The sequence below is a fragment of the Dermacentor andersoni genome, chromosome 1 (genome assembly GCF_023375885.2).
Source record: "Dermacentor andersoni chromosome 1, qqDerAnde1_hic_scaffold, whole genome shotgun sequence".
NCBI lineage: Eukaryota > Metazoa > Arthropoda > Arachnida > Ixodida > Ixodidae > Dermacentor > Dermacentor andersoni.
In genome coordinates this window covers 311,569,115-311,592,710 of record NC_092814.1, presented here as the reverse complement: position 1 = coordinate 311,592,710, position 23,596 = coordinate 311,569,115, and the positions used below count along the sequence as shown (strand labels likewise).

General features: G+C 45.3%; 1 protein-coding gene and 1 long non-coding RNA gene across 2 annotated transcripts in view; both read right to left on the bottom strand.

The window, feature by feature from the left end:
• LOC126547823 (methionine aminopeptidase 1) overlaps positions 1 to 10,701 on the bottom strand; it is a 44,839-nt gene extending 34,138 nt beyond the window's left edge. The window contains exons 1-5 of the mRNA XM_050195815.3: positions 10,183 to 10,701; positions 9,660 to 9,711; positions 9,479 to 9,561; positions 7,171 to 7,231; positions 6,133 to 6,224 (exon numbers count right to left, since the gene is read on the bottom strand). Of these exons, the coding sequence (XP_050051772.1) occupies positions 6,133 to 6,224; positions 7,171 to 7,231; positions 9,479 to 9,561; positions 9,660 to 9,711; positions 10,183 to 10,323 (429 nt within the window). The 5' untranslated portion in view covers positions 10,324 to 10,701. The remainder of the gene's footprint in view (positions 1 to 6,132; positions 6,225 to 7,170; positions 7,232 to 9,478; positions 9,562 to 9,659; positions 9,712 to 10,182) is intronic.
• An 8,978-nt stretch (positions 10,702 to 19,679) lies between these two features.
• LOC129380879 (uncharacterized) lies at positions 19,680 to 22,160 on the bottom strand. Its single transcript, XR_008609082.1, has 2 exons — positions 21,715 to 22,160; positions 19,680 to 20,881 (listed from the first exon to the last, which is right to left on the bottom strand). It is a non-coding gene; the product is annotated as an uncharacterized lncRNA (long non-coding RNA).
• Positions 22,161 to 23,596: the final 1,436 nt, after the last annotated feature.

Here is a 23,596-nt window from a genome sequence, read left to right as displayed (position 1 = left end):
TTTCTGCTTTTACACTAATAGTATGTACATCCATAGCGTAATCGAACTGCGTAGGTGCGCGCACTCAAGAAAACTATGTGGTTGTGTGCCCATCAAAAAGCAAAACGTGTGACAAACTTCCGCTAATCTTTATCTTATCGCCAACCAGAAGCAATTAGTTTTCGCGTGTAAAAAAAAAAAAAAAAAAGCAATAGAAATGCATGCATGGCGGCATCCTTCCTATGCGCACCCCTGTGAGCACTAAACGAGCGAGAAACAAGCGGTCGCCCTTTGAGCAATTAGTAACGAGATAGCCATCAGTTTTGCAAGCGCAAGAAGCCGAAACCGCCAGCGGAACAAAAACCAAACCGCCGCCTGCCTGCCTGCGCGCCAATGTGCGAGCGGTAGTATATAGACGCGCGGGAGCAAACTAGCTTTAAAACAAACCATGCAACGAAAACTGAGAGAGGGAGGCGCGTGAAAAAAATTCCCTGTATTCCCACATAGTGGCAGCACATGACAGAAAAGAAAGAGTTAGCAAATTGGCGCGCTTTTTAAACGTACAGACGGCGCCGTAAATATACGGCATCGACCATTTTTGGATTTGTTTGCAGCGCCGTATATTTACGCCATTGACCCTCAAAGGGTCCAGCACATTTAGAATCCCCAAGAGTTGACACAAAAGTCCAGGATACAGCATCAGCATGCCAACCTTGCCACACAATGTTACACCTTCACCTCTGTGCTCAGGCAAAGAAAAGCAGTTTTTATGACAGGGTACATGCAAGATGGTTACTTCCTCTGTGCACGTGGAGATGCTGCCTTCAGCATCTAACTGTGGTATTTAAACAGAAAGCATGCAGATATAAGGCAGTGATGGAATCTAATTGACACAAAGCTTGTTTGAGTTAATGAGGCAGAAGTAGCAGCAGATGACACGAGCGCAGCCTCGTCGCCTGTAGCAGTTAGTTGCCTGTATCATGAGTACGAAGATAATGTATGATGCTTGTCGAGGGAAGAACGTTAATGAGAGGTCAATGGCAAAGGAAAACTTGACACATATCTACTTAAATACATTTAAGGCTTCATACTCCTTGAGTTACAGTGGCACATCCATTCTGGGGGATTGGCAAATAATGGCTACATGCCTAGTGACCCAAGTTGACTACTAGGCCAGACAGAAGCCAGCAACAAGTTATCTAGCTGTATCCACAAATACATCTGGCAAGGAAACAAGTACCAACACTAAACCCCGGGAAAGATGCACAGAAAGATCTGCTTTAAAAACGAGTTTTTTTTTTTTCACATTCTTAACACACTGGTTGGTGATAAGAACTAACTTAGCATAAAAACTAATTTGAGAAGTGACTACATCCCTCTGCTGTCTTTGGCTCTGAGAAGCATATACACATTAACATAGTGCATGCACATGCATACCATGTGCATGTACGTTAGATGCAGCCCAGCCTGCTCTCCTTGCAAAACATCAATTTCATAAAATACAGTAAGAGGTCACCAAACCCCCCCAAAAAACCTGCAAAACATAGCGAGAAAAATTGCTTGACCATGGGCTTTTGGGACAAATTGCTATGGCTCTAGGCAGTATGGTATTGTTGGCTTGTGTATGTTCTTCCCAAAAGCGTGTTTGCAAAAGACCTGTGGTAAATAGACCCCACTGGCAACCGTTCAGGAAACATGCTGGTTATAGGTCGCTTTTGGCAAGCCTTCATGCCCTACCTGTCCACTTTTTTTCAGCTTTTGCTCTGGGATATCATCCAGTCATAACATTAAATTCTGGCTGCCCCAGGAGTAGGCAATGACCTGTGATGTACAGTCGGCGTCGCCCTTGTGTAGAACATGGGAATGGCGGCCTCCGGGGCGCTCCATAGGCAGCCAGCAACTACTGTTAGACGTCGCTGACTGGCTCCCGAGTGCTCCGGAGGCCGCCGTTTCCACACAAGGGTGATGCCGACTGTACTAAGAAATAGGGCTATACATTGCAACAAGAAACCTGAGGCACGATTAGAAATTCTATGTTACAATCTATGTTCAGCAATCGTAAAATGTAAATAAGAAGCCTATGTCTTTATTCTATTCACGTTATTCGATGACATGGTTTTTCTGAAAAGGTAGGGGATACTAAATTAATAACTCACCAGTTAAAGGAAAATCTACGTACTATCTCTATCATTCTATGCCAAGCACAAGATTGACCCTCTAAGATTACTTTTCTTTCTTCTTTTTAACTGGTTATACAGTCGCTGACCGATTTTTCGGACTTCAAAAATTCGGACATGCTCGATTATTCGGTTTGCTTTGCAGCACCGCCATTCTCCCCATAGACCATAATGTATAACAACTGCTGAAAGTTCGGACACCTTGCAACCTCTCGTCTGATTTTTCGGACACTCCTTGAGCCAACTCAATCGGGAGCACTATGCACCGACTCTGACCAGTGCATAGTTCGACTTGCTGAACGCCATTTTTGTTTTGAATGGAGCCTCCTTGCTGCCCCACGAAGTGGCGCTAGTGCAAATCCCCGCTCATCATCGTTTCTGCCTGGTTCGTAGCTACAGCAGTTCCGGCCTCAGCTTAGTAAGCCATGTCAAGACAATCCAGCAGCTGATTTGTTTCTTTCTTCGTGCACGACACTGCGAGTAGGCCACCTTTTTCATTTGTGCGACTGGTGTCACCGTGACGGCGTGCTGATGTTTGCTTTGTGTGCTGTGTCGAGGTTGTGGTGATGCAACGCGGCATATGGAAACATCGCGTCAATTGTCTAATGGCGCCGACAGTGCCCATGCAGACTGCGCTGGGGAATGCCGGCAAGCGGGTGCCGGGAAGCCTAGAATTTGTCGCCTTCCGATGTGCTCCCTACTGACGCTGAAAATGTTCTGCCGAGACTTGCGCAGCGGTTGCATTGCGATTCCGGACACCGTCTCATTTGACAGTTTCACAGGTGCTGATACTGCCATAGTGACATGCGCAGAACTCGACGAAAGCGAGATCATTCGTCAGGTTTCTGCTGCGCCGCCGGATGACTCCAAGTCAAAAGATGATGGGCCATGTGCTACGCTGCCGTTGCATGCGGAGCGTGTACAAGCAGTGACTGTGCTTTCAGCCGCCTATAGTGACCGTACGACCCTCTCAGAGATTCAGGCTTATCTGATTGCACTTAAACGGCACAGCGTGCAACGGCGCATTCACGATTTCTTCAAGCCTACTGCCGACCCCGAATAAGTGCATGGAAATAAAGGATTTCTTTTTTCTTAATCTGCTTTTTCGGACACCTGTTTATTCGGACATTCCCACAGTCCCCGTGAGGTCCGAATAAATGGTCGGCAACTGTATACTCAGGAAAATGCATTTCCAAATGATTTTGTTACTCCCCCCCCACCCCCACACAAAGGAGTGCCATTCAAAACCTAACAGCAGAACTTGGCACGAAATAAGTTTTGTAAAGCACTGGTCATTTGTGCCTTACGTCTGTGAGGCACAACAACGCTTAACTGAATTGCACAAAACTTGCTCAGGGTACAAATATAAGTATATAGTAGGCTTACCTCCTCCAGATACTAGCCTGTTTACGCCTTTCATATAGCAGACTGTAGAAAAGGGGACTCAATAATATGAGCAAATTATGAGGTAAATGCTTACGATGTACAATATTTAATACAGTAGATGATACCAGACGCGTGCAATGCCTTTGACTTGCCTTCATTACATTAGCTTAGCTAGCTAGAGTTGCCCAAAATGGAATTAAAAGACTTGCACATAAACCATACGAGTCACCTTCCTTGAGGAACAATCTTTCCAGTGCACACAAGAGGCCAGTGCCACAGACGGAATGTTGTTCCAGCATGCTTGCAAATTATTTCAGTATGGTGCACAGAAATGCAAGCTACTATGCGCATTCCTCCAAGCTAGGGCGTTGTCCCATGGTTTTTAATTTACTTCCTGGCACAGAGTTGATGTGCTATCTAGGTTTCCAATGCTACACTACAGGACACTTTCTGAAGTGAGCAAGGGCAGAGTTTCAGATGGAGGCATTGATCAGCACCTGAGAGGACAGGTGCCACAGCTTGTTCATTCTCGCGTTTTGTTTCTTTAAGTCTCAGATTCAACTATAGCATAAGTATGCTTTCCATGCAAAATGAATGAAGCACAGTCGCACTGAATTTAGCTGCAGTCAACAGAAAGATAAAGATGTCAACAAACTATCCTTCAAGGATTAGATATCACCTGGAAAATTATATACATATATAAATATATGTATATATATATATAGTCATACCATAAGAAGCCAACAAACACTGACACCAAGGACAACATAGGGGAAATTACTTGTGCTTAATATATGAAAATAAAGAAATGATAAATTAATGGAAATTAAAGTGGACGAAAAAACAACTTGCCGCAGGTGGGAACCGAACCCACAACCTTCACATTTCGCATGCGATGCTCTACCAATTGTTGGCTTCTTGTGGTATAAATCGGGCCCCTCGGTTAACTCCCTTTCTTCTTGTTTATACACACAAACACACACACTCTCCCTGTGCTTTGACAAAGACTGGTCTACCAGCAGATAACGTTATGTAAACACGTCTTACTTCCAAAAAGTTTGCCGTTTCTTTCCTGCATATGTTACATTGGGTTCTGTAACATATGTAACATATGCAGGAAAGAAACAACTTTTTGGAAGTAAGACGTGTTTATGTAACGTTATCGGCTGGTAGACCAGTCTTTGTCAAAGCACAGGGAGTGTGTGTGTGTCTATATATATATATATATATATATATATATATATATAGACACACACACACTCCCTGTGCTTTGACAAAGACTGGTCTACCAGCCGATAACGTTACATAAACACGTCTTACTTCCAAAAAGTTCATCATCTATGGGATCTAATGCACGCGCTGTTGCTTTGTCTCTGCGTGTAGTCGTTAAGAGAGCCAGTTTAAGGGCGGAAAAGAAGGAAGGAAGGGAAAGTCTCTGAAGCAAAATTTCAGCGCTGTGGTTTTAAAGCGCAACCGTGGTAGAGAAACGGAAGGCGATATAAGCGTGCGTGACCATGATACGCACCCGACAAGCTGCCTTAAAATATTTAGACTTGAGGGAAAGCTTCGAGTACAAACTATAACACGGCAATCAGCACTCGAATACGACGAGAGAAATTATTGAGACGTGGAAAATTCCCTTGAAATAAATATGGTTTGCGAGACAAATGCTTGTAAGTATTGAACCTCTTAAAAGATGAGGGGGAAATATGCGCTCACCGAGAGGTCATCGTCTGCACGGGACCACCACCAGGCCCATATATATATATATATATATATATATCCACATAAATGTGCAGAATACACCAAAAATAAGCATCAACGAAAACAAAAAAATATTTTGCACAAGCTTTCTCTGCAATAGGGGGGCAACACCAGACACAAAACTACAAGTGGCTTGATCCCACTTCTAGTTTCGTCATTTGGAACTTACACAAACTCAGCTACACATTGCATTTGCATTACATTGCATGTGTGATACCACTGCAGCCGGAGATCTTGCATTGGTCTGTCTCCTCTTACCGTGCTTTCAAAAGAAAGTGAGTCACGTGCCAAACTTTTTTCTTCATCCTATGTACCTGCTCTAAACCAACAAATGACACTTGCTGCCTGTCATTCAGTGTTGGCCTAAGACATTTAGCCTGAAACTATACATTCAATAGTGAAACTAAGCAAGAATTTTTTTTCTTCTGGTGTGTTACTTGTAGGCAACACTTGTTCACAAAAGGCTCAATGGCTTGTGGGCTGGAGCTGTTCACACCTGTGCTGACAGAGTTGCCAGCTGTCTCTCCACTTCCCGAGTTCTAAGAATATTTAGATCAGAGCTCTGGATTCCAGAATGGTGCATTACTGGTCTATACAATACGGTCTACAATATACAACCAAAACTGAAATTCAATTTGATGTCCCTTCAAGTAAAACTCTCTTGAGCAACGGTTTCAAACACTGCTCAACATAGTACAGGAAAAACAGCAGACTATGTGCTATTTAAACAAATGCCAAAATTGATGTCGGCACACTTTCTACATCCGATATGCTGTCACTACAGAAATTCTGGATAATTTCTACGTCTATTTTAAATGCCACTTGCCTTAGAAGCCAGACGAACACCTTCAATCTCCTCTTCATCCAAGACCTTAATGGCTGACGAATGCTTAGCAGCTTGTTCACTCAGTGGGATGCCTAAGAAGATAAAAAGAAAAGACAAAAAATTAATTCTGGGGTTTTACGTGCCAGAATCACGATATGATTATGAGGCAAGCCATAGTGGGGGACTACAGATTAATTTTGAACACCTGGGGTTTTTTAACATGCACCCAATGCACGGTACACAGGTGTTTTTGCATTTCAGTCCCATAAAGGAAAAGACACAATCAAGCTGCTTATATTTCTACCATCTTAGTGGTTTGCTCTATGTGCAAGTTTCAGGCTCCTGTTGAATAAATTGGTGACTGTATGAGATAATTCAGTTTTTTTCTGCCTCTATCAAGGTCACACACACACGCACACAACCTATTAAAAATTATGGTGGGAAGTGGAATATGTACTATCTACAAGCAAATCATAAACACGTTTGTTGTAACATCTGAACACTTTCCTCAAAAGCTTGTGCATGCTAGGTCGACACCTAAAACAACATACTTTGAATTCCTGGGCATAGGTTTATCTAAATGTATGCAATTCTACAAGCAGCTACTGCTGCTTTTACCTTCCAGCCTTCATTGAAATTGGAAAATGTAAAACAAACTCTATGAAATTAAATTATGGGGTTTCCCATCGCAAAACAACCCAGGCTACGAGTGTTACCACAGCGGAAGGCTCTGGATTAATTTTGGTCACTTGGCACTTTCACATGCACTTAAATCTAAGTACATGAATGCTTTTGCATTTCGCCCTCATTGAAATGTGGCTGCCACAGTCAGGAATTGAACCTGCGACCTCGTGCTCAGCCGCACAAGACAGCCACGGAGCCACAACTTAGCACAAATTAGCATTCGAAGACATCTAAACTTCATCAATCACGTCTGGCTAAAATAAATGGGTAGCTTTGATGTTGCACTCCCCTACATGACCAACAGAGAAAGTACAAGGTGAAACTTTCTGTTCAGCATGCAAGTACAGGACTGACCGTCTGGATGATCTGCGTAGTCAGGGCGCATGATGTGCTCCGGAACCTCGCGCTTTTGGGACTGCACAGAAGATAATTTCAGATAGTGTATTAAGTTTGCCATACAGCATGCACACTTTAATAGCGATAAACCCATGCACACAAATGGCCAGTGGCGGCGACAAGCGACAACCTGTGGCGTGGTGAAGACTGACCAGTCATTATTATTCACCATGTCGATGGGTTCTGGCTGTCCAAAAATGTTCACTTACTGCCCAGAAGTCCTCACAGCAACAGAAAATGCAAGCCTTCAGTTCGCATCACTACTGGTTCAAACATGGCCCTGTCAACTTCATCACTGAGATATTTGTACTAGAGGTTCAAAAATTGAGCCAATTCTAGAGTTATTCAAACAGATTTTGAATATGTCTTTGTCTAGCTGCTATATTTCTTGAGTCATGTCCTACCCAACAACAAACTATAGTGATCTTTGCAGGCACTTTCTTGTGTATTAAATTTTCACAAAAAGCATCGTGCTGTAGCTTATTTAGCTCTTTGTAAACTGCAAAGTGCCAATATCTAAACAGCATGTACAAGTAGCGGAACTACGAAAAAAATTTTTACACTTCCACTAAATTTTTTTTAAATCCCATGAAAATAACCAAATGCACTTGAAATGACAAATGCACTTATATTTGTCCTATACTAACGAAATTTGGCATACATACACTTCAAGATATGTAGAGCGCCGATATCTACTTGAAACTGTAATATCTATCAGCTGTAGTTGCAAAAGTACAAGGTTATATTTCATGGGATTGTGAAAAAAAATTAAAATGTCTTTTTTTTTCATAGTTCCAGTAATTTTACATGCTGTTTGGATAGATATTGGCACTTTGAGGCTTACAATGAGCTAAAAAAGCTACAGCATGATGCTTTTTGTGGAAATTTAATACACAAGAAAGCGCCCGCAATGATCGCTATATTTTTTTCATTGTGTAGCGCATAACTAAAAAATTATAGCAGCTACAGAAAAACTAGATACGTCTGAAATCTAAATAAAAAACTCTATAAATGATAGTATTTTCAAACCTCTAGTAAAAATAAAACAGAAAATTAAAAAAACAAAAATGGTTTCGCGAAGCACCTTCCCTTAATAGGTGGTGTTGAAGCCCATACCCACAACAACAGTTCTCTCTGGGTAACAGTAACAGATCTCAAAGGCTATGCTTTTGCTGGATGCACATGCCAAAAGCAACTGCAGGGATCGGAAACACGTCGGACACCATGTTTAGGACATCACCTATTGCGTGCAAGTAAGAGACAAGGTTCACTGCTTTCTTTTTTATTTTCCAATGTTGTGTGGATGTGACAGCACCATTTCCGAGATATTACATGACACTGATTCTTAACAGTAAAGTGTCAGTGCAGTAAGATAGTGGCATAGATATTACAAATTGCTTTTAAAGTGCCCCTATAGGGATTTAAAACAGTGCCACCACAGTGTAACACGAGCACCCCAAAAAGCAGTGTGTTACTGCAATCCACTCTTTTCTTATCTACAGCCAAAATGTGAAAGCTGTGAATAGGGCATCATTATGCTATCCATGCCTCATGAAATGTTCCTATGCATTCTAACACAAACATACTTTTAAAGGAGGTTAATGGAGCACCGAGATTAAGGTAAAACTGATGTCACTGGTTACATAAGCTGTGTCAACACATTCCTAAGGAGCACAATCATGTTTGGCCATGGAACGAACTAGAGAAAGCAGTAATGAAAACACTGACAGACACAAAAAAAAAGCAGCTGCTTGTTTTTCATTCTCGTCTCAAATAGCAATTAACGTTATTTAGTGAAAACACTGTTTGAAAGGACATGCATGTCCTGAAGCAAAATTTGCTGTAGTTTTCAGACAAGCTACACAGACTCATTTTCAAGCAGACACTTGAATAACATGTCTAGTAAAGAATTTAGTAACAGTGATGCCAAGTAATAAAACATGCCGATGTGCTTTTACATTCAGAACTTATAAATGATTGGCTCAAAAAGTCGACAAGAAGATTGCACACTGATCTCACGAAGCAATCAGTTGAACACAGAGACGAAGAATGAGGGAAGGCCGCCAAGCTGCCACTGATCCTTCGTCCATGTTTTAGCGGTGATACCGTTTCCTCATATATATAAACAAAGCAAACCTCACCCCAATGTTTCATAACGGGCCATTATCAACAGCTGTAACCTTCTGCTCGAACAAAGCTCCACACGACAGTTCACAAGCCCGTGTTTTTTCACCCCAAAATAAAGAAAGAAAGAACGTGTGCTTACAAGAGGGAACGGCCTCAGTTTCCCGGTGAACGAAAAGGAAGGCCACGGATTGTACATGGCACTGGCAGCAGCCTTCGCATTTTCTGAAACGGTCAGGGGAAAAATGAGAAATCGGTTCCTTCAGACAGCTCGAACACCAATGCAACGTTATATCGCTGCTGTTTGCACATGTTCTACTCACTTACGACCCGATGCACTTGTTTGTGGGAATCCCAGTTTCCTTTGAAGCAATCCTACGGTAGAAAAAAAATTACATAAGATAAAGCGCGGCTATGGTACACACCAAATATAAGGCCATCGCGAGGAGGTTTAGCGATCATCAAGTTGGTAAACTAACCTACAATAAAAACATACTTCAGTGAAAGCAACAAGCTCTTTACCCAAGTTGTTAAGAAAGCCCCACTAAATGAATAAAGCGGTAATTTTCAGGGGCTCAAGGATGTTTTTAACACCGAGGTAGCCAGAAAAAGCAAGACTATTTCCGTGCCAGAGAACCATAATAAAAAAAGAAAGCTGATCGTGCGCGGGAGGAAACCGCAGAGATACATCTCGTACGCACGACAGCTTCTGAATATCAGCAGATCATGAGCAGTCTAAAAACGGCGCGACTGGCCGTAGTCTCCATGAATGGGCAGAAAGAACGTCGCGCGATGCACATGTGCCGGGAGGCTTTAGTTGCAGTAACACACCAGGAGCGATCTCACCTGTGAGCAGAAATACGAGCCCTTGATTCCCAGCTTTATGCATGTTGGACACTGAAGCTTAGCAGAGCTATTGCACCCTGCTGTACCACAGATATTCTGCAACACTTCACCTTGCGCACCTTCCATGTCTACAGCCGCCATGATGAGTGTCAGTGGACGAACGGCGCGTGTACGCGCCTCGCAACAGAGGTGTAGGTAGCGCCGTCTTGGTTGACTTCGTTTTAGTACAAACGTGAACCAACTTTACTAGGTTTAGGTAGCAACAAACATAATATCTGGAATTAAGAAGAGTGTCGAAAAAAAAAAAAGCTGCAAGTTCAGGTTAACTTAAATGAGAGATAGAAAAAATAAAAATAAAAAAAACCAATTCAATTGGATTTAGGCGGGAGATTTAACTCCGTGCCAAGATGACGTCCTGCAAAAACACGAATTGTTGGTGCCAGCATGATTTCACACACCCGCCCGTAGGCACTGAACAAACTGTTAGCGCCCTGTGTACAAATAGACAGCTCCAGCGGCCGATTAGAGTCCAGCTGGCATGCATAAGGAGATCGCTCCTGTCTGCGTGCGGACGGTTTCCTTTGCTTTCTTTCTTTAATCGACGTGTCCCCTCGTCGATCTGTGGTTCGCTTTTGGCTGGACGCATCGGGCTAAAGCAAATTTTGATACAGGCGTGCGCCTGTTATCGTTCATAATGCCATGACATTTCCGTGGCCTCTCTATCGGACGGCGGCAGCATATTTTAGATGCAAGCTAAAACTGTCGTAGCGCCTTCTGGCCGGCGCTGGTTCCCTGTAGGGAAAGGTTTTTCAACAAGCCTCTTCCTTCGTACATACATACATACATACATACATACATACATACATACATACATACATACATACATACATACATACATACATACATACATACATACATACATACATAATAAATATCGTTATCCTTATGAAGGGAACACCTGGGGAACACACGAGCGGAAGACAAGTAACCTCGTATAACATCGTCGGCCGGCCACATCAGTGGCGCAGCTAGGGGGTGCAACACCGGCCACGTGGAGAAAAGCAGTATTTATCGTTTTCGGTTTAAAAGACGGACGGACGCTGCAAGAAAACTCCGTACATTTGAGCTCTAGTGCACACTGTCTTGATGGAGTGGGCTGTTGTTTGAACGCGCGCGACTTCTTTCCCTGGACCCTATCCACGCGCCGCGCACAGACTTCGTGGTGGAGCCGCTAGATGGCGGAGAGTGTCCAGAGGGAAGCTGTTATTAAAAGATCGAGGAATACCAGACAGTTGGCGACAAAGTAGAATGAATTTAATTTATAAAAGTAAGGGGGAGAAGGATAGAATTCACTCGTATAGACCGTTGACCATTACATCGGTAATATACAGGCTAGCAATGCAGGCAATCAAATTAAAGCCTCAAGCATGGGCAGAGAATAATGGCATTTTGGGAGAACTTCAGAATGGCTTCAGAATAGGTAGGCGTCTAGATGATAACTTATTTGTTCTTACTCAGTGTATCGAAATATCAAAGGTAGAAAGCAGACCGTTATATGTGGCCTTTTTAGACATTACAGGATCCTATGACAACGTAGACCGCTACATTTTGTGGGATATTCTGGAATATCTGGAAGGGATATTCTGGATTGCTTCAATGCTTAATCGCATTAACGTCCACAGTCAACCTTAATTTCTTTCTGACGGAACTTTTTAAGCTATCCTCCTCCCAACTTTATAACTCCCTTTTCCCCCATCCAGTGCAGGGTATCAAAGCCAGAACTTGTATCTGGTTAACCTAACTATACCTAACTCTTTTGTTGTCTCTGTTCCTGCTATGGTGATTCCACTGAACGACTTTTGCGTCTTCCGAGTAGAGCGAATTACATAATAAAACACCATGCTTACCTTTTAGTGTATTTAAGCTGAGCAGTATTCTAAGCGCCTTTACGGCTCTCCGATTATACGGGGTGTCGCAGCTGACGTGCACAAAGCATTTTTAAAAAAGGTAAAGTCGGATGTGGATAAAGCCTACTGCATCTTTCTGCAGCTACCTAAAGAAGCCTGCAGAGCTTCGTGTTTTTCTGAGGTAATTATTCTGTAGTGAATAATGAATGATTAAAATTATGGCCAATTTAGAAATTTAGAACATTTAAAAAAACATTTAAAAACACCAAGGGCCGAATTAACAAGGCGTTTCATTCGTAAGTGCTGTTAACCATTGGCCAGCCACCTTCGCTAATAAATGTCCAACAACGTCACTGGCATCTGCTCTTACTAACAGTTCTAGCGTAAGAACGTTTTAACGAATGCGTACTTAGTTTCAGTGGTTTTCGTTGCACAATATACTGAATGTATAGCTCTTGATTTCTTGTTAGCTTCGAAAGGAATGGCCGCCATATTTTTAATGAGAAATTTTTGCAGACACAACGGGCATGTTGGAATCCATGATTATGTTTCCAGAGAACGCATGCGTATTCGAGATTAGGCTTGACGATAGTACAATAAGTCAAATGTTTGACGGGAGAGGGAGCTAACAGAAGACTGCGGCGGAAGTAATAGTTTCGTTTGTTATAAGGCCAACATGGGTAGACCGAGATAGATTGGAGCAGAGTCTGATCCCACTATACTTGTAGGTGCTAACGGAGCACATAACAGCTGCCAGAGATTACGTATTCGCGGATGGTATAGGATGGCCCGCGGTGAAAAGATAGAAGGGATGACTTGCTTTGATTAGGCCGATATCAGAGTGAAAAGCCAAACGTCGTTATTATTGTTAATTTGGCGATACAGCACGCAGCCATCAACGAATAACCGCATTTATGGAGAAATGTTAATCGGCAGGTCGACAATATACAGGCTGCCCCAGCTACCATGCACCGAGCCTTAAATAAATAAAAAAAAAAGAAGAAGAAGAAGACGGATAACCATACACGAATAAGACCAAGTGCATGTTGTTCAGAGTACAGTTTAGAAACAACCACTATTTTTTAAAATTCCCTGACCATCAAATAAGTTAATTAAAATAATTGCCATTTTTTACTATTATCCCAGTCGTCAATATGCGAATTAGGCAGTTGTAGGTAATCGTAAGAGACGTTAAAATGAGATGTTTTTCTCAAGGTCCATATCACCCTTTCTTTCTTTTTGTCAGTTTCTTTCTTTTTTTTTTCTTTACGGAGAAGAGCGAAAGCCCACGAATTATGAAAATGTCATGTGGCTATCATGTGGTTTTCCCTCTTCACTGGAAAGCTCGGTTTCTATATTGCCGAGATAGACTTTAAAATTTCACAAATAATATCTCTAATAAGGTGCGACTTTCAAGATTAAAAAAAAAGGGGGGGGGCATTAAAATGTGGCTGCCTACAAATTGACCATTTAGACAACTGCCCTGCCGCGTGCTTAATCAGGTAAATTGAACGAGTAATCTGACGCCAGTTATTTCGATCTACATGGTCATTCAGTGCTGCGCCATTTGTCCGCTGAATCCTATAAAAGTACGAGCCAACTAGTTCAGTCTAAAACAATTTCGAATTCGACGTGGTTAAGGGCCGATTTACGCTCGAGCCGCCCATCGCCGCAAGCCGCACCGCACGCGTGCGGTCGTGCGAGCGAAAGATTGCACGTATCAAACACTTGTGCACAAATTTCGGTTTACAATGTGTAAGGTATACACTGTGCACACAGTGTAAATGCTAATTTGCGCACAAGTGCTGAATACGTGCAATTTCTCGCGCGACCGCAAGCGTGCGGTGCGGCTTGCGGCGATGGGCGGCTCGAGCGTAAATCGGCGCGAATCGTATACGCGGAGAACTACTTCGACTATGTTTGAAAAACAGTTTTTTTTTTAATCGTGCGTCACGTTGTGCAGCTAACAAAACAAGAACACACAATTAGAATTCCTGATGCGGATTGATCCCAACGGTGGTCGACACATATCAAGGGGAAAATATTCACTCGTTAAGCAGACGTCAGCTTTGAATATCAGATCTTCGAGGAGTGGGGAGAGAGGGTGCAGCGACGGACGCGGCTAATTTTTGTCCAAACATGATTGGCCCAGAGTCGCACGGGCGAACTTCGTATCTACACGCACGCGCTCCTTGATCTATCCTGTTAAAAGCTCGCATTAAACAAACCGACGTCATCTCGTTTTCCTTGCTGGATACTTTTATTGCACGGGTGTACAACTACTTCAATTATATCAGAGCGCACCGGGCACTTCGTGAACGTCCCGGATAGCGGTCGGGTCGCACGGCGAAGCTCACGCGGAGCACCTCGTGCTCTGACGGCTCGCGCTACGAGCATACAGGGTGTCCCAGCTAACTTTAGCCAGAGTTCTAAAAAATATATATGCAAATGCCACGTAGTCGGACGGAACAAAGGTAAAGTTGTTTGCCGCCGCTTGGAGATACTCAAACACTTCTTTTTTCATTCCTCCTAGCTAGATAACTAGTCTTAATTATTCTACTTCTTAAATATTATAGTTAGATTAAAAGTGTTAAGGAGAAAATTGTAGAGCGACATGAAAAACTCCCGATACAGCTTTGTGTTGCTCAATACGTGCTACATAAAAGTGTTTTTCCGAGCGTCAACGAATTAAGGCCGCGAATACACGCAAAACTGCCGCGCGACTGGCCGCTCGAGGCACTCGGCTGCGGCGGCCGCGTTTCGATGGGGGGCGAAATGCAAAAAAGCTTGTGTGCCGTGCGTTTGGTGCACGTTAAAGAACCTCAGGTGGTCAAGATTAATCCTGACCGCACTACGGCGCGCCTCATAATCAGATGGTGGTTTTGGCACGTAAAACCACAATTTTTTTTCCCGTAAATTTCCAAGCGCTCATGCTTCTGTATACAGACTAAGGCAGTCAGTCTCTGTGCATGCACGTTCATAATCATTACGCATTGTTTCACTTATAACGCAGTATTTTGTCGAAAATTATGAATCTTGCAAAGTCGTAAACTCGCTTGAAGACCGAAGGACGAAGTTCAGGCAAATCCGTGTGCCAACCATCAGTGCCACGCTGGATGGACAATTGCCACGCTTGCAGCTCCCGCAGACACTAGTATGGTGTCTAGACACCATAACACTAGAGCCAGAGTTCCGTCTATACATAGTATGCACGTGACGTCACATCCGCTGCTGTCGTCTGCTTTTGCTACCTTCCGCCATCTTGGGGTACCTTATGAACAGGCGTGCGCATAGGCCTATAGGTTCCCCAACATGGCGCCGCCGTAAACCGGAAGTCGCAGAGTATCCCTGAATGACGTACGTGCATACTATGTATAGTAAATTTTGTAAAAAAAACCTAGTATAACCAGGTTCCTCCAATACTTTCGTATTACTGACAAACAAGCCCAAATTTCTACTCTCAGACTTCGTGCCTGGTATAGGCTTCGGTTTTATTGCCCATGCGCAGACGAGACAGCTGCGCGCATGCGCCGCACCACGGGGTCGCGCCTGTAACGCTTATCGTACTGGGTATCGCTATCTTAAAGAAGGCACAGCAATCTGCAGCCACTCGAGCCCTCAGTTAGCGCACAAAGCATTTACGTTTTGTGCACCGGCAGCATTGTAAAGGCTAGCAGTCGTCCGGTGTTTTCGAATTTGGCGCTCACCTCTTCCGACGAAGAGGAGGAAGAGCCTTCAACGTCGGCCGCCGCCATTGTCTCTTCAAGACGCGTCCGACCGCGGCAGCAGGGGCAAATGCCAATGCTTGTCTCGTCCTGTGTGCGCAGAGGGACGGCATCAGAGCCGGGAGATGCTTGTTGCAGTTGGCTCAGTGCGACTTACAACGAAGCTGAGTGACCCGTCCACGCCGCTGCTCCTTGCGGTGAGGACGACTATTTTTCTATCCTTGCTGGCACGCTGTCCTCCCTTGTGAGATGGCCCCACTGATCCACGCGACGATGGCGAAGCACGCGCAGCTCGTGTTTTCTGTGCCGTTCCTCCCGACATACGCGTGTTGCGTGCGCCTTCGTTTTCTTGGCTCGCCATGTGTGACAGAAAAAGAAGCGAAACCCTTGTGATGCCAGGGCCCGAATCCAAGGCCAGGAGAGTAAAATAAAGCGCCTGTGAAGGCGCGTCTAAATCTCAATCTGCCGCGCGCATCGATATTGTAACATTGAAGGACGGGTAGAAATGGCCGGGGCTGGGTTCACCGGTTTTCTTCCGGGACTGAATGGCAACGTACAGAGTTGGCGCACTGGCGGGGCTTTCCTGTGGGCTCCACGCGCGTGTCAGCCTGGCTTAGAGTGCTTCGATGTTCTCCTCGCCCGCCGCTGCGTGCCGAGTGGCGACAGCCTCTGAACGGGTCAGTGCCACGAGAGCTTCTTTCTAGCGTTCCCCCGACCCGAAAGTCCCCAGAGAGAAACCTGGGGAATTTTGGTGCGAACTTTTGCCTCTCGATATATCCCTTTGCCTAGTACAATACGGAGAACGACGCGCTTTGCTTCCCGTTGTTAGGATTGACGTTTAAGCACCATACCAAATCAGCGTAATCAAAGCTGACGGTCGAAACGAGCGCCCGCCTGCACGAGAGTTGACCCGACATAGACGTGACACGCCAACAAAGGCGCGCTCGTCGAGGCAACGTACAGAACAGCCGTCGTTCCTGCAATCTCAGCCACTCTACCGGACAACGTCTAGGACCTCTGCGGGAACGACTTCAAGCTGCACTTGCAGCTTTTCTTCCCTGTCTCCCCCAATCTGTTGGAAATAAAGATATATTCATATTCACATCGTGTTCCTAGCTTGCCATGTCACTGCCTCGTATGCGGGGCCGTGTACGAGGGAAAATGTGACGTCATGGGCGGGATTTTTCCAACGGATCAAGGATTGTGGTTGGCCGAGAAAAAGAACAGTGAATTTCCCCGACGAGAGCAAGGGGAAAAGGAAGGCATAAAAAGTGGATCTTGTTGTGGGAGGCTGCTCTGACATGTACGTGTGCTCCTGATCATGCTCGCACTCGTGCTAGTGCATGTAACTCTCAACATGTAAAAATGTAGATAAACCTTTTTTTCTCATTTCTTAGACGTCGCTCCGGACTTCTCGATCGCCCGGCACTTGACACATCACCAGCCACGGAACCGTAATGGCCACTCAGACACCGAGTCGCAACAACTGGCTGACAACGATGGGCTACGCCAACACCCTCTAGACTAGCCTGAGTCCCAACACCGTTTAACCACCGCCTAAACTTCCGCCCAAACGGGATAATAGCGGCCGATACAGAGCCCGTAACGGTGAAGAGGCAGTTCTTTTTTTTTTTTTTTTGTCGGCAGTGGTCGGCCCGTGTCATTGGGGCGCACGTATAACACAAGGCTTGCCGCTTCGCGGTGCACCTTCAGCGATCTCACTATTTTGCCAGCGCCACTGCTGCATGCAGTGCCAGGGTCGTCGGCGACGGGAGGCGATCTTTACAGGACGTGCCACATGGGCCCGCTCTGCGTATATATATGTGCTCCGCCCAGCCATGAACATGAATTTCAGTATAGCCTGCAAATGGATATTTTACAATAAAACGAATTCGAAGTAACGACGTGTCGTTATTCATTGGTGTACGGCCACTAAAGCGGCACCTACCATAGTTTGCATCTACATCTATAGTCTGCGTGCGACTTGAGAAGGCTTCGATGGCGGTATCGTCATAGCTGCGAAAGCAAGACCAGGGATTTTCCACCTGAAAAGTGTGTATACTTTTTGCGTTTACTCGCAAAGCGACGGCAGGATACCCCGTCGTACCCAGGTACCCGGCCAAATACTACCCAGCAGACGAACATACCTATTTCCAAGTGTAAATGAAAAAGCAACGTCCATCGCTGGAACGCTACAAGCGGGATCCCTACCAACCAAGTTACGCAAAACACTACACAAACACAAATGGCCCTCGCAAAACCAACAGAAAAATGTGTACCTGGACACGTGGGAGCATCCGGAAATTAACGGGCTGACGAGCTCGCTCTGGAAACGCTATTCCGAGCACCGCAAATCCCCGACCCAACCCAGATGCTGTTACAACTCGCGCACCTTATATTGAAGAAGTATCATGAAGGCAGATGAGCCTCCAAAAATATGCACAATACTACACCGCGGAGACAGGGCGCGCACATAAGACAGGGACAAACCAACACCCTATACCCAAGGCTGCTATAGGCTTCGCCATATCTGTGGCTCAGCAGACTCCCAACCTCCCGAATGCGAATACCGTAGCCAACACAGAACAAATACTCTGGATCGGCTATATATCACACCCCACCACTACTCTCGTCAGACACCCTTTCTGCGCTTCAACGCCGTGTGAAGACAATTTGGAGGCCGTAGTTTACACGTCCACGTTACGTGGGAGAGTTGGCCGCTCCCTGCACCAAGAACATGTATCTCCATAGAGTGCAAGGTGTATTACGGAGAAGTCTAAGGAAATCGAGTTGAAGCTATCTTCTGTCGTTACATCAACGTGAGAGCTTGGCGCACTTGCATGCGCTATAGTCAGGAGCCACCACAATAGTGGTCAGTTTACAAGGGAATCTAAGGCAGCCCTCTAAAGCATACAAAATGCAACGTGCCACGGACCCAATTAACAGCTGATCTGAAATATTTGACAACTTGCTGCTGCATCCACGACGAAGGACATAACGTACTTTCTCAATGGCGCCCGGGTCACTGCGTGGTATCAATGGGAAGGACCGCACCGACGAAGTTGCCCGATGAGAGCGGTCGGTGCGTTTTGCTTCCGCTTTCTCAAACTGGCATTGCAGCGGGGCTGCGCTCCATGCCCGGTGATTGTGCACTGCCCCCATGGAACTCGAATGATTTCACCATGTCTCATAGAAAATAAGCGCACACACCAACACACACACACAAGCACGCATGCCTCCCCCCCCCCCTCAAACACACACAGACACACACTTGAAAGAGGAGCTCGAAATCTGAAACAGGAAGAACATTTCGGGAGCGGGTGCTTCCCGGGGACGTTTATTAAAGTACCACGCGTTAACGAACTATTAGGAAGATGCAAATTACGGCTCTTGCGAAGACAGAAAATAAGATGTGTGAATTTTAGTACGTTTGTGAATGCAACGTAGTGCAGTGTGATCAGATATTTGAGAATAATTTATGTATACTGCACGCAAATATTTCGTCTCTTTATTGTGACCTAAATGAATTTTTTTTTTTACTTACGAGTCATTAGCTTAAGCTTTTAGCACGGCTATAAAAAGCCGCCCTCGGGGACGCATTTTGCGAAAAAAAGCCGACACTCTAAACGTTGAAGGAGAGAGCAGTACAGCGTTTCTATGCTCTGTTCTGACTGAAATTTCTATTTGTTGAAGCCTTGCGCGTCTACTCGGCAGCTATTTAACGCTGCAACAAACACAACATTAAAGAAAACATGGTCCTGAATATGAGAAAAATGGAACTTCTGCCGTGTGTTCTGCTGCAAATGGCCTATTGTTGGGGTCCATCTAAAAATATCAATAATAGTTCGCTAGACAGCAGGGCACATAGCTTGTTTGTGGAAGAATAATGAGAGTTTTTATTTACGCAAGAAAAATACTTTTAAAGTTGGGTCCCTGCGCTCCACCTGCTGTATTTTATCCGCAGTATACCTTCACTGCAATGCACGTCTTGTTCTGGAAGGTAATTCAAGTGCTGGACATGTAGGTTTCACCGCACTGCAACGTAGTTCTTCCTATTGAATTTCCGAAGTAGGCGCTGAGCACTTAGATTAGAAGTTTATGCTGTATGCGGGCGTTTCTTCAAGAGAATGGACGTTTTTAGCTGCGCAGCAGAAGCTCCCTTCATCGCGATAGATTTGGTTTATGCCACATAGCGACCTCATGCTACCATCCTTTGATCATCGATAAATTTATTGTTTGTAAAATGCTTCGAACGGCCAATTGGGCGGCATTTTTGCATGTATTCGTTGGCTTCTTTCACGCTCAGGAAAACGCTTTTATGTAGCACGTATTGAGCAACAGAAAGCTGAATCGGGAGTTTTTCATGTTGCCCTGCAATTTTATCATCCACACTTTTCATCTAATTATAATATTTGAGAAGTTAATTAATTAAGACTAGTTATGTAATTAGGCTGAATGCAAAAAAAAACACAACAATCTGAATATCTCCAAGCGACGGCAAACAACATTAACTTGGTTCTGTCCAGCTATGTTGCATTTGCATATTTTTAAATGTTGGTGCATGATGGTTGGGACACACTGTGTGAAAATTGTAGAGCAACATGAAAAAGTCCTTATACAGCTTTCTGTTGCTCAATACGCGTTACATAGAAGTGTTTTTTCCGGGCGTGAAAGAAGCCCGCGAATACACGCAAAGTGCCTTGAGCTGCCAGTCGCGCAGCAATTTTGCCTTGAATCAATACATTAGCAAAACGTATTGCCACAGTCGAAACGAGTTATGCATGTGGCGTGTACTGCAGCGGGACTGCGCTTTCACGCTCCCCTAAGCACACTCGGCGCCATCAAGCGCTGCCGCTGCGAAGCCTCCGAAATTCATGGCGCGGCGGTGCATGCGAACGCTGAGAAACACGTCATGCCGCAACCGCGGGCTCCTTTCTCGCGCTTCCTTCTGGACACGCTGCTCCCTCTAGTGGCACTGCCGAGAAGTCCGCGCGTGGTCTCCGAGACGAGAGGCGTGGCGCGCCGGCGCCCAGTGATCGATAGGCATCAAAGAAGTTCATCGAAGACCTGCACAGACCGAGCGTCACATACCCAGTGCTCCAAGTCGGCGTCAAAGAGTTTCACTGAAAAGCGCTACCTACTTAGTCCCGCACCTACAGTGGCACATGCCGGCGCAAAAGAACTTCGTTGAAGAATATATGGCACGTCTGTACACATTGCCACATACTCAGTGACCCAAGTTGGTCCGATCGTTGGTTTCTAACCCTGTTACCTCAGCAGAGCAGCCCGTTGCGTTACCCACTCGACCACTGACTACCCAGTGACCCAGGTAGGCGGGACAACGGTTAGAGACAAGCATAGGTACACAGCCCCCAGAAAGTGCGTGAAGTACTTTAAGAATGTTATTGCATTAATCACCGACAACCTTCTTGTTTATCGCAAACTCTTATTTTTAACGCGATTACCATCCTTTTGCCACTTTACCGACTTTGTGGTATGTTTGTGTATCCGTCCGCATATATAACCTCTTTCACATACCCAGTTACCCAAGTTGTCTGTACTAGCTTGGTCTTTACACGTGTCACTGGGTATGTACGCATATAGAGCAATTAAAGATAGTATGTCAATCTCCTTAATACACGCTCTGCACTTGTACATATCGCAACTCTGTCTGGTTACTTTCATCATCATCATGATGGCGGAAGTAATGGGAGGGGGCTGCGGCCCCGGTCCCTCCCCGTCCCGTAGTCTTGACTTAGGCGTGTACACCGTTTACGCAGCAAAGGCACGCTTTCGGCCAATAAGGGGATTAGTGAAAATAGCGACAATACTGGATGCACGGAGCCCCTCATACAAAAATAAATAAAGAAGAGCAAATGCGGGACCTGCCAAGCACGTACCTGCCACGTTTTCATTTCTTTGAGCTGTCTTCAGGCAATTGCCAGCGACGTTGCGCTCGCTGTGTGCACGCATTTACTTGCTCGATGTCCGAAAAAATGAAGCCGTTCGGCACGATCACGTAGCTTCTGAAGGCATTGCCTTGCTCACCGAACAAAGCTACGGTGTCTCGTGACATACCTCTATCAACTCCTGCTTCTAACTGAACGCACTGTCGGCATCACAGTCAAATGCGACAAGCAAGTTCAACTTGAGGCTTCCGCGAGAAATCAAACAAAACAAACATCGCTCTCTCGTCCCAGCACTGCTTGGCCGGGAAAAAGACGATGGTGTGAGTGCCAGAGCTTCAACTACGTCCTTTTCCGATGTCCACGTCGTTGCACAATTACTACGGAAACTCCACCACACACAGCACTCGGCCAGCCAAACGCGTTAGCGGAGAGAGAGGTGTTGCGGTTCGGACCGACTAAAACTCGATGGTGAACGAAACGAAAATTAAATTCTGCCGGACGTTTCTCAGGACTCATGCTGGGCTTCAAAGGCCGTTTAACACTGTAACTAAGCTTTATCACGACAATAAACACGTACCTATATTGCTAACAAATCCGGGATAATGCTACTAAAGTCATTTATTGCCGTAAAACAGTTTGTCGTATTACGCGACCGTCAAAGCGCTTTTTCAAAAGACCAGTTGAATACACCATAAATGTGAAACAAGCTGCATGCAGAAGTTACTTCGACAGAAACTAGTGTAACTTTTAACACTAGAGCATATGTAATGGTTTCTGGTTCTGGATAGACAGGATTTCCCCTTTCGAGCGTGCAACAGGCGGCGCACTACTTTATGTTGCGGACGTAGTCGGCCATGGCCACAGCCCATGGCCGCAGCCGTAGTGAAGCGTTCGAGGTTCGACAGCGGAGTAATCTTACGCCCGTCGACAACTTTCTGTGGCAGCGCAGCCAAAGCTATGGAGCCAAAGTACATATTTTTTTTACTGCGCATCTGCATGTAGTCCGCAAATGTAAGCAACTGGAAGCTACGTAGCGTAAAACAAGCCATACCAATTAATATTTTTAGTTTTTATTCAACATTTATGTCATAACAAATAAAAAACTTGCTTAAAAAGATTTCCGTTTCTTGCTGTTTCTGGTTTTCAGGATTTGAGACATCCATGTCTGGTTTTCCTGGCCCTGTAAACCCATGGAGGAAGGAAAAAGATAGGAGGGAGCACACCGCAACGCAATTGAAGCCAGACCTGGTGGCCCAACACGTGCAGCGCACGTCAAAGTGCGTGGTTGGTCTTATCCCACTTTGCAGGCGGAGCCGGCAGAGCCACGGCAGGGCAGCTGAACAAGCGTGCACCAAATAAAAACTACTGGTATAGCTACTGGGAACCAAAGGTCTCAGCAAATCTCAATTCTTGCTCCGTGATCTCGGCGCAAGAGGTCACGTGTTGGGCCACCAGTGTGGCTTCACGGAGCGTTCGCTTGCCAAGGCTGGCTACGTGACGTAATGCTTCCTCCATGTGCATATCGCAAGCAAAACGCCGGCACTACTTGGCGCAATAACAAAAGAGCAGAAGCTCCGCACGTGCGAGCGCGTGCGCGTAGCTTTGGCTATGCTGCCGCAGAAAGTTTTCTTTTTCTTTTGTTTTAGAGCGTTGGTAGCAACGTTCTAATAACGTTTGTTGGTGGTGTGCACCGTGTCACCGACGAGTTCGGAGAATGGAACATGGCAACGCTGAGTGTTCATCGTTGCGCGCGGCATCAAGTACGGTTACTCAAGGCGACCAAAGTGAGAGAATCGACCTGCCCCGAAATAGTTTGGCCAACGTGCCCAGCGTCTCCACCGAAACAATGCAAGGCAACAGAGGGACATCCAAC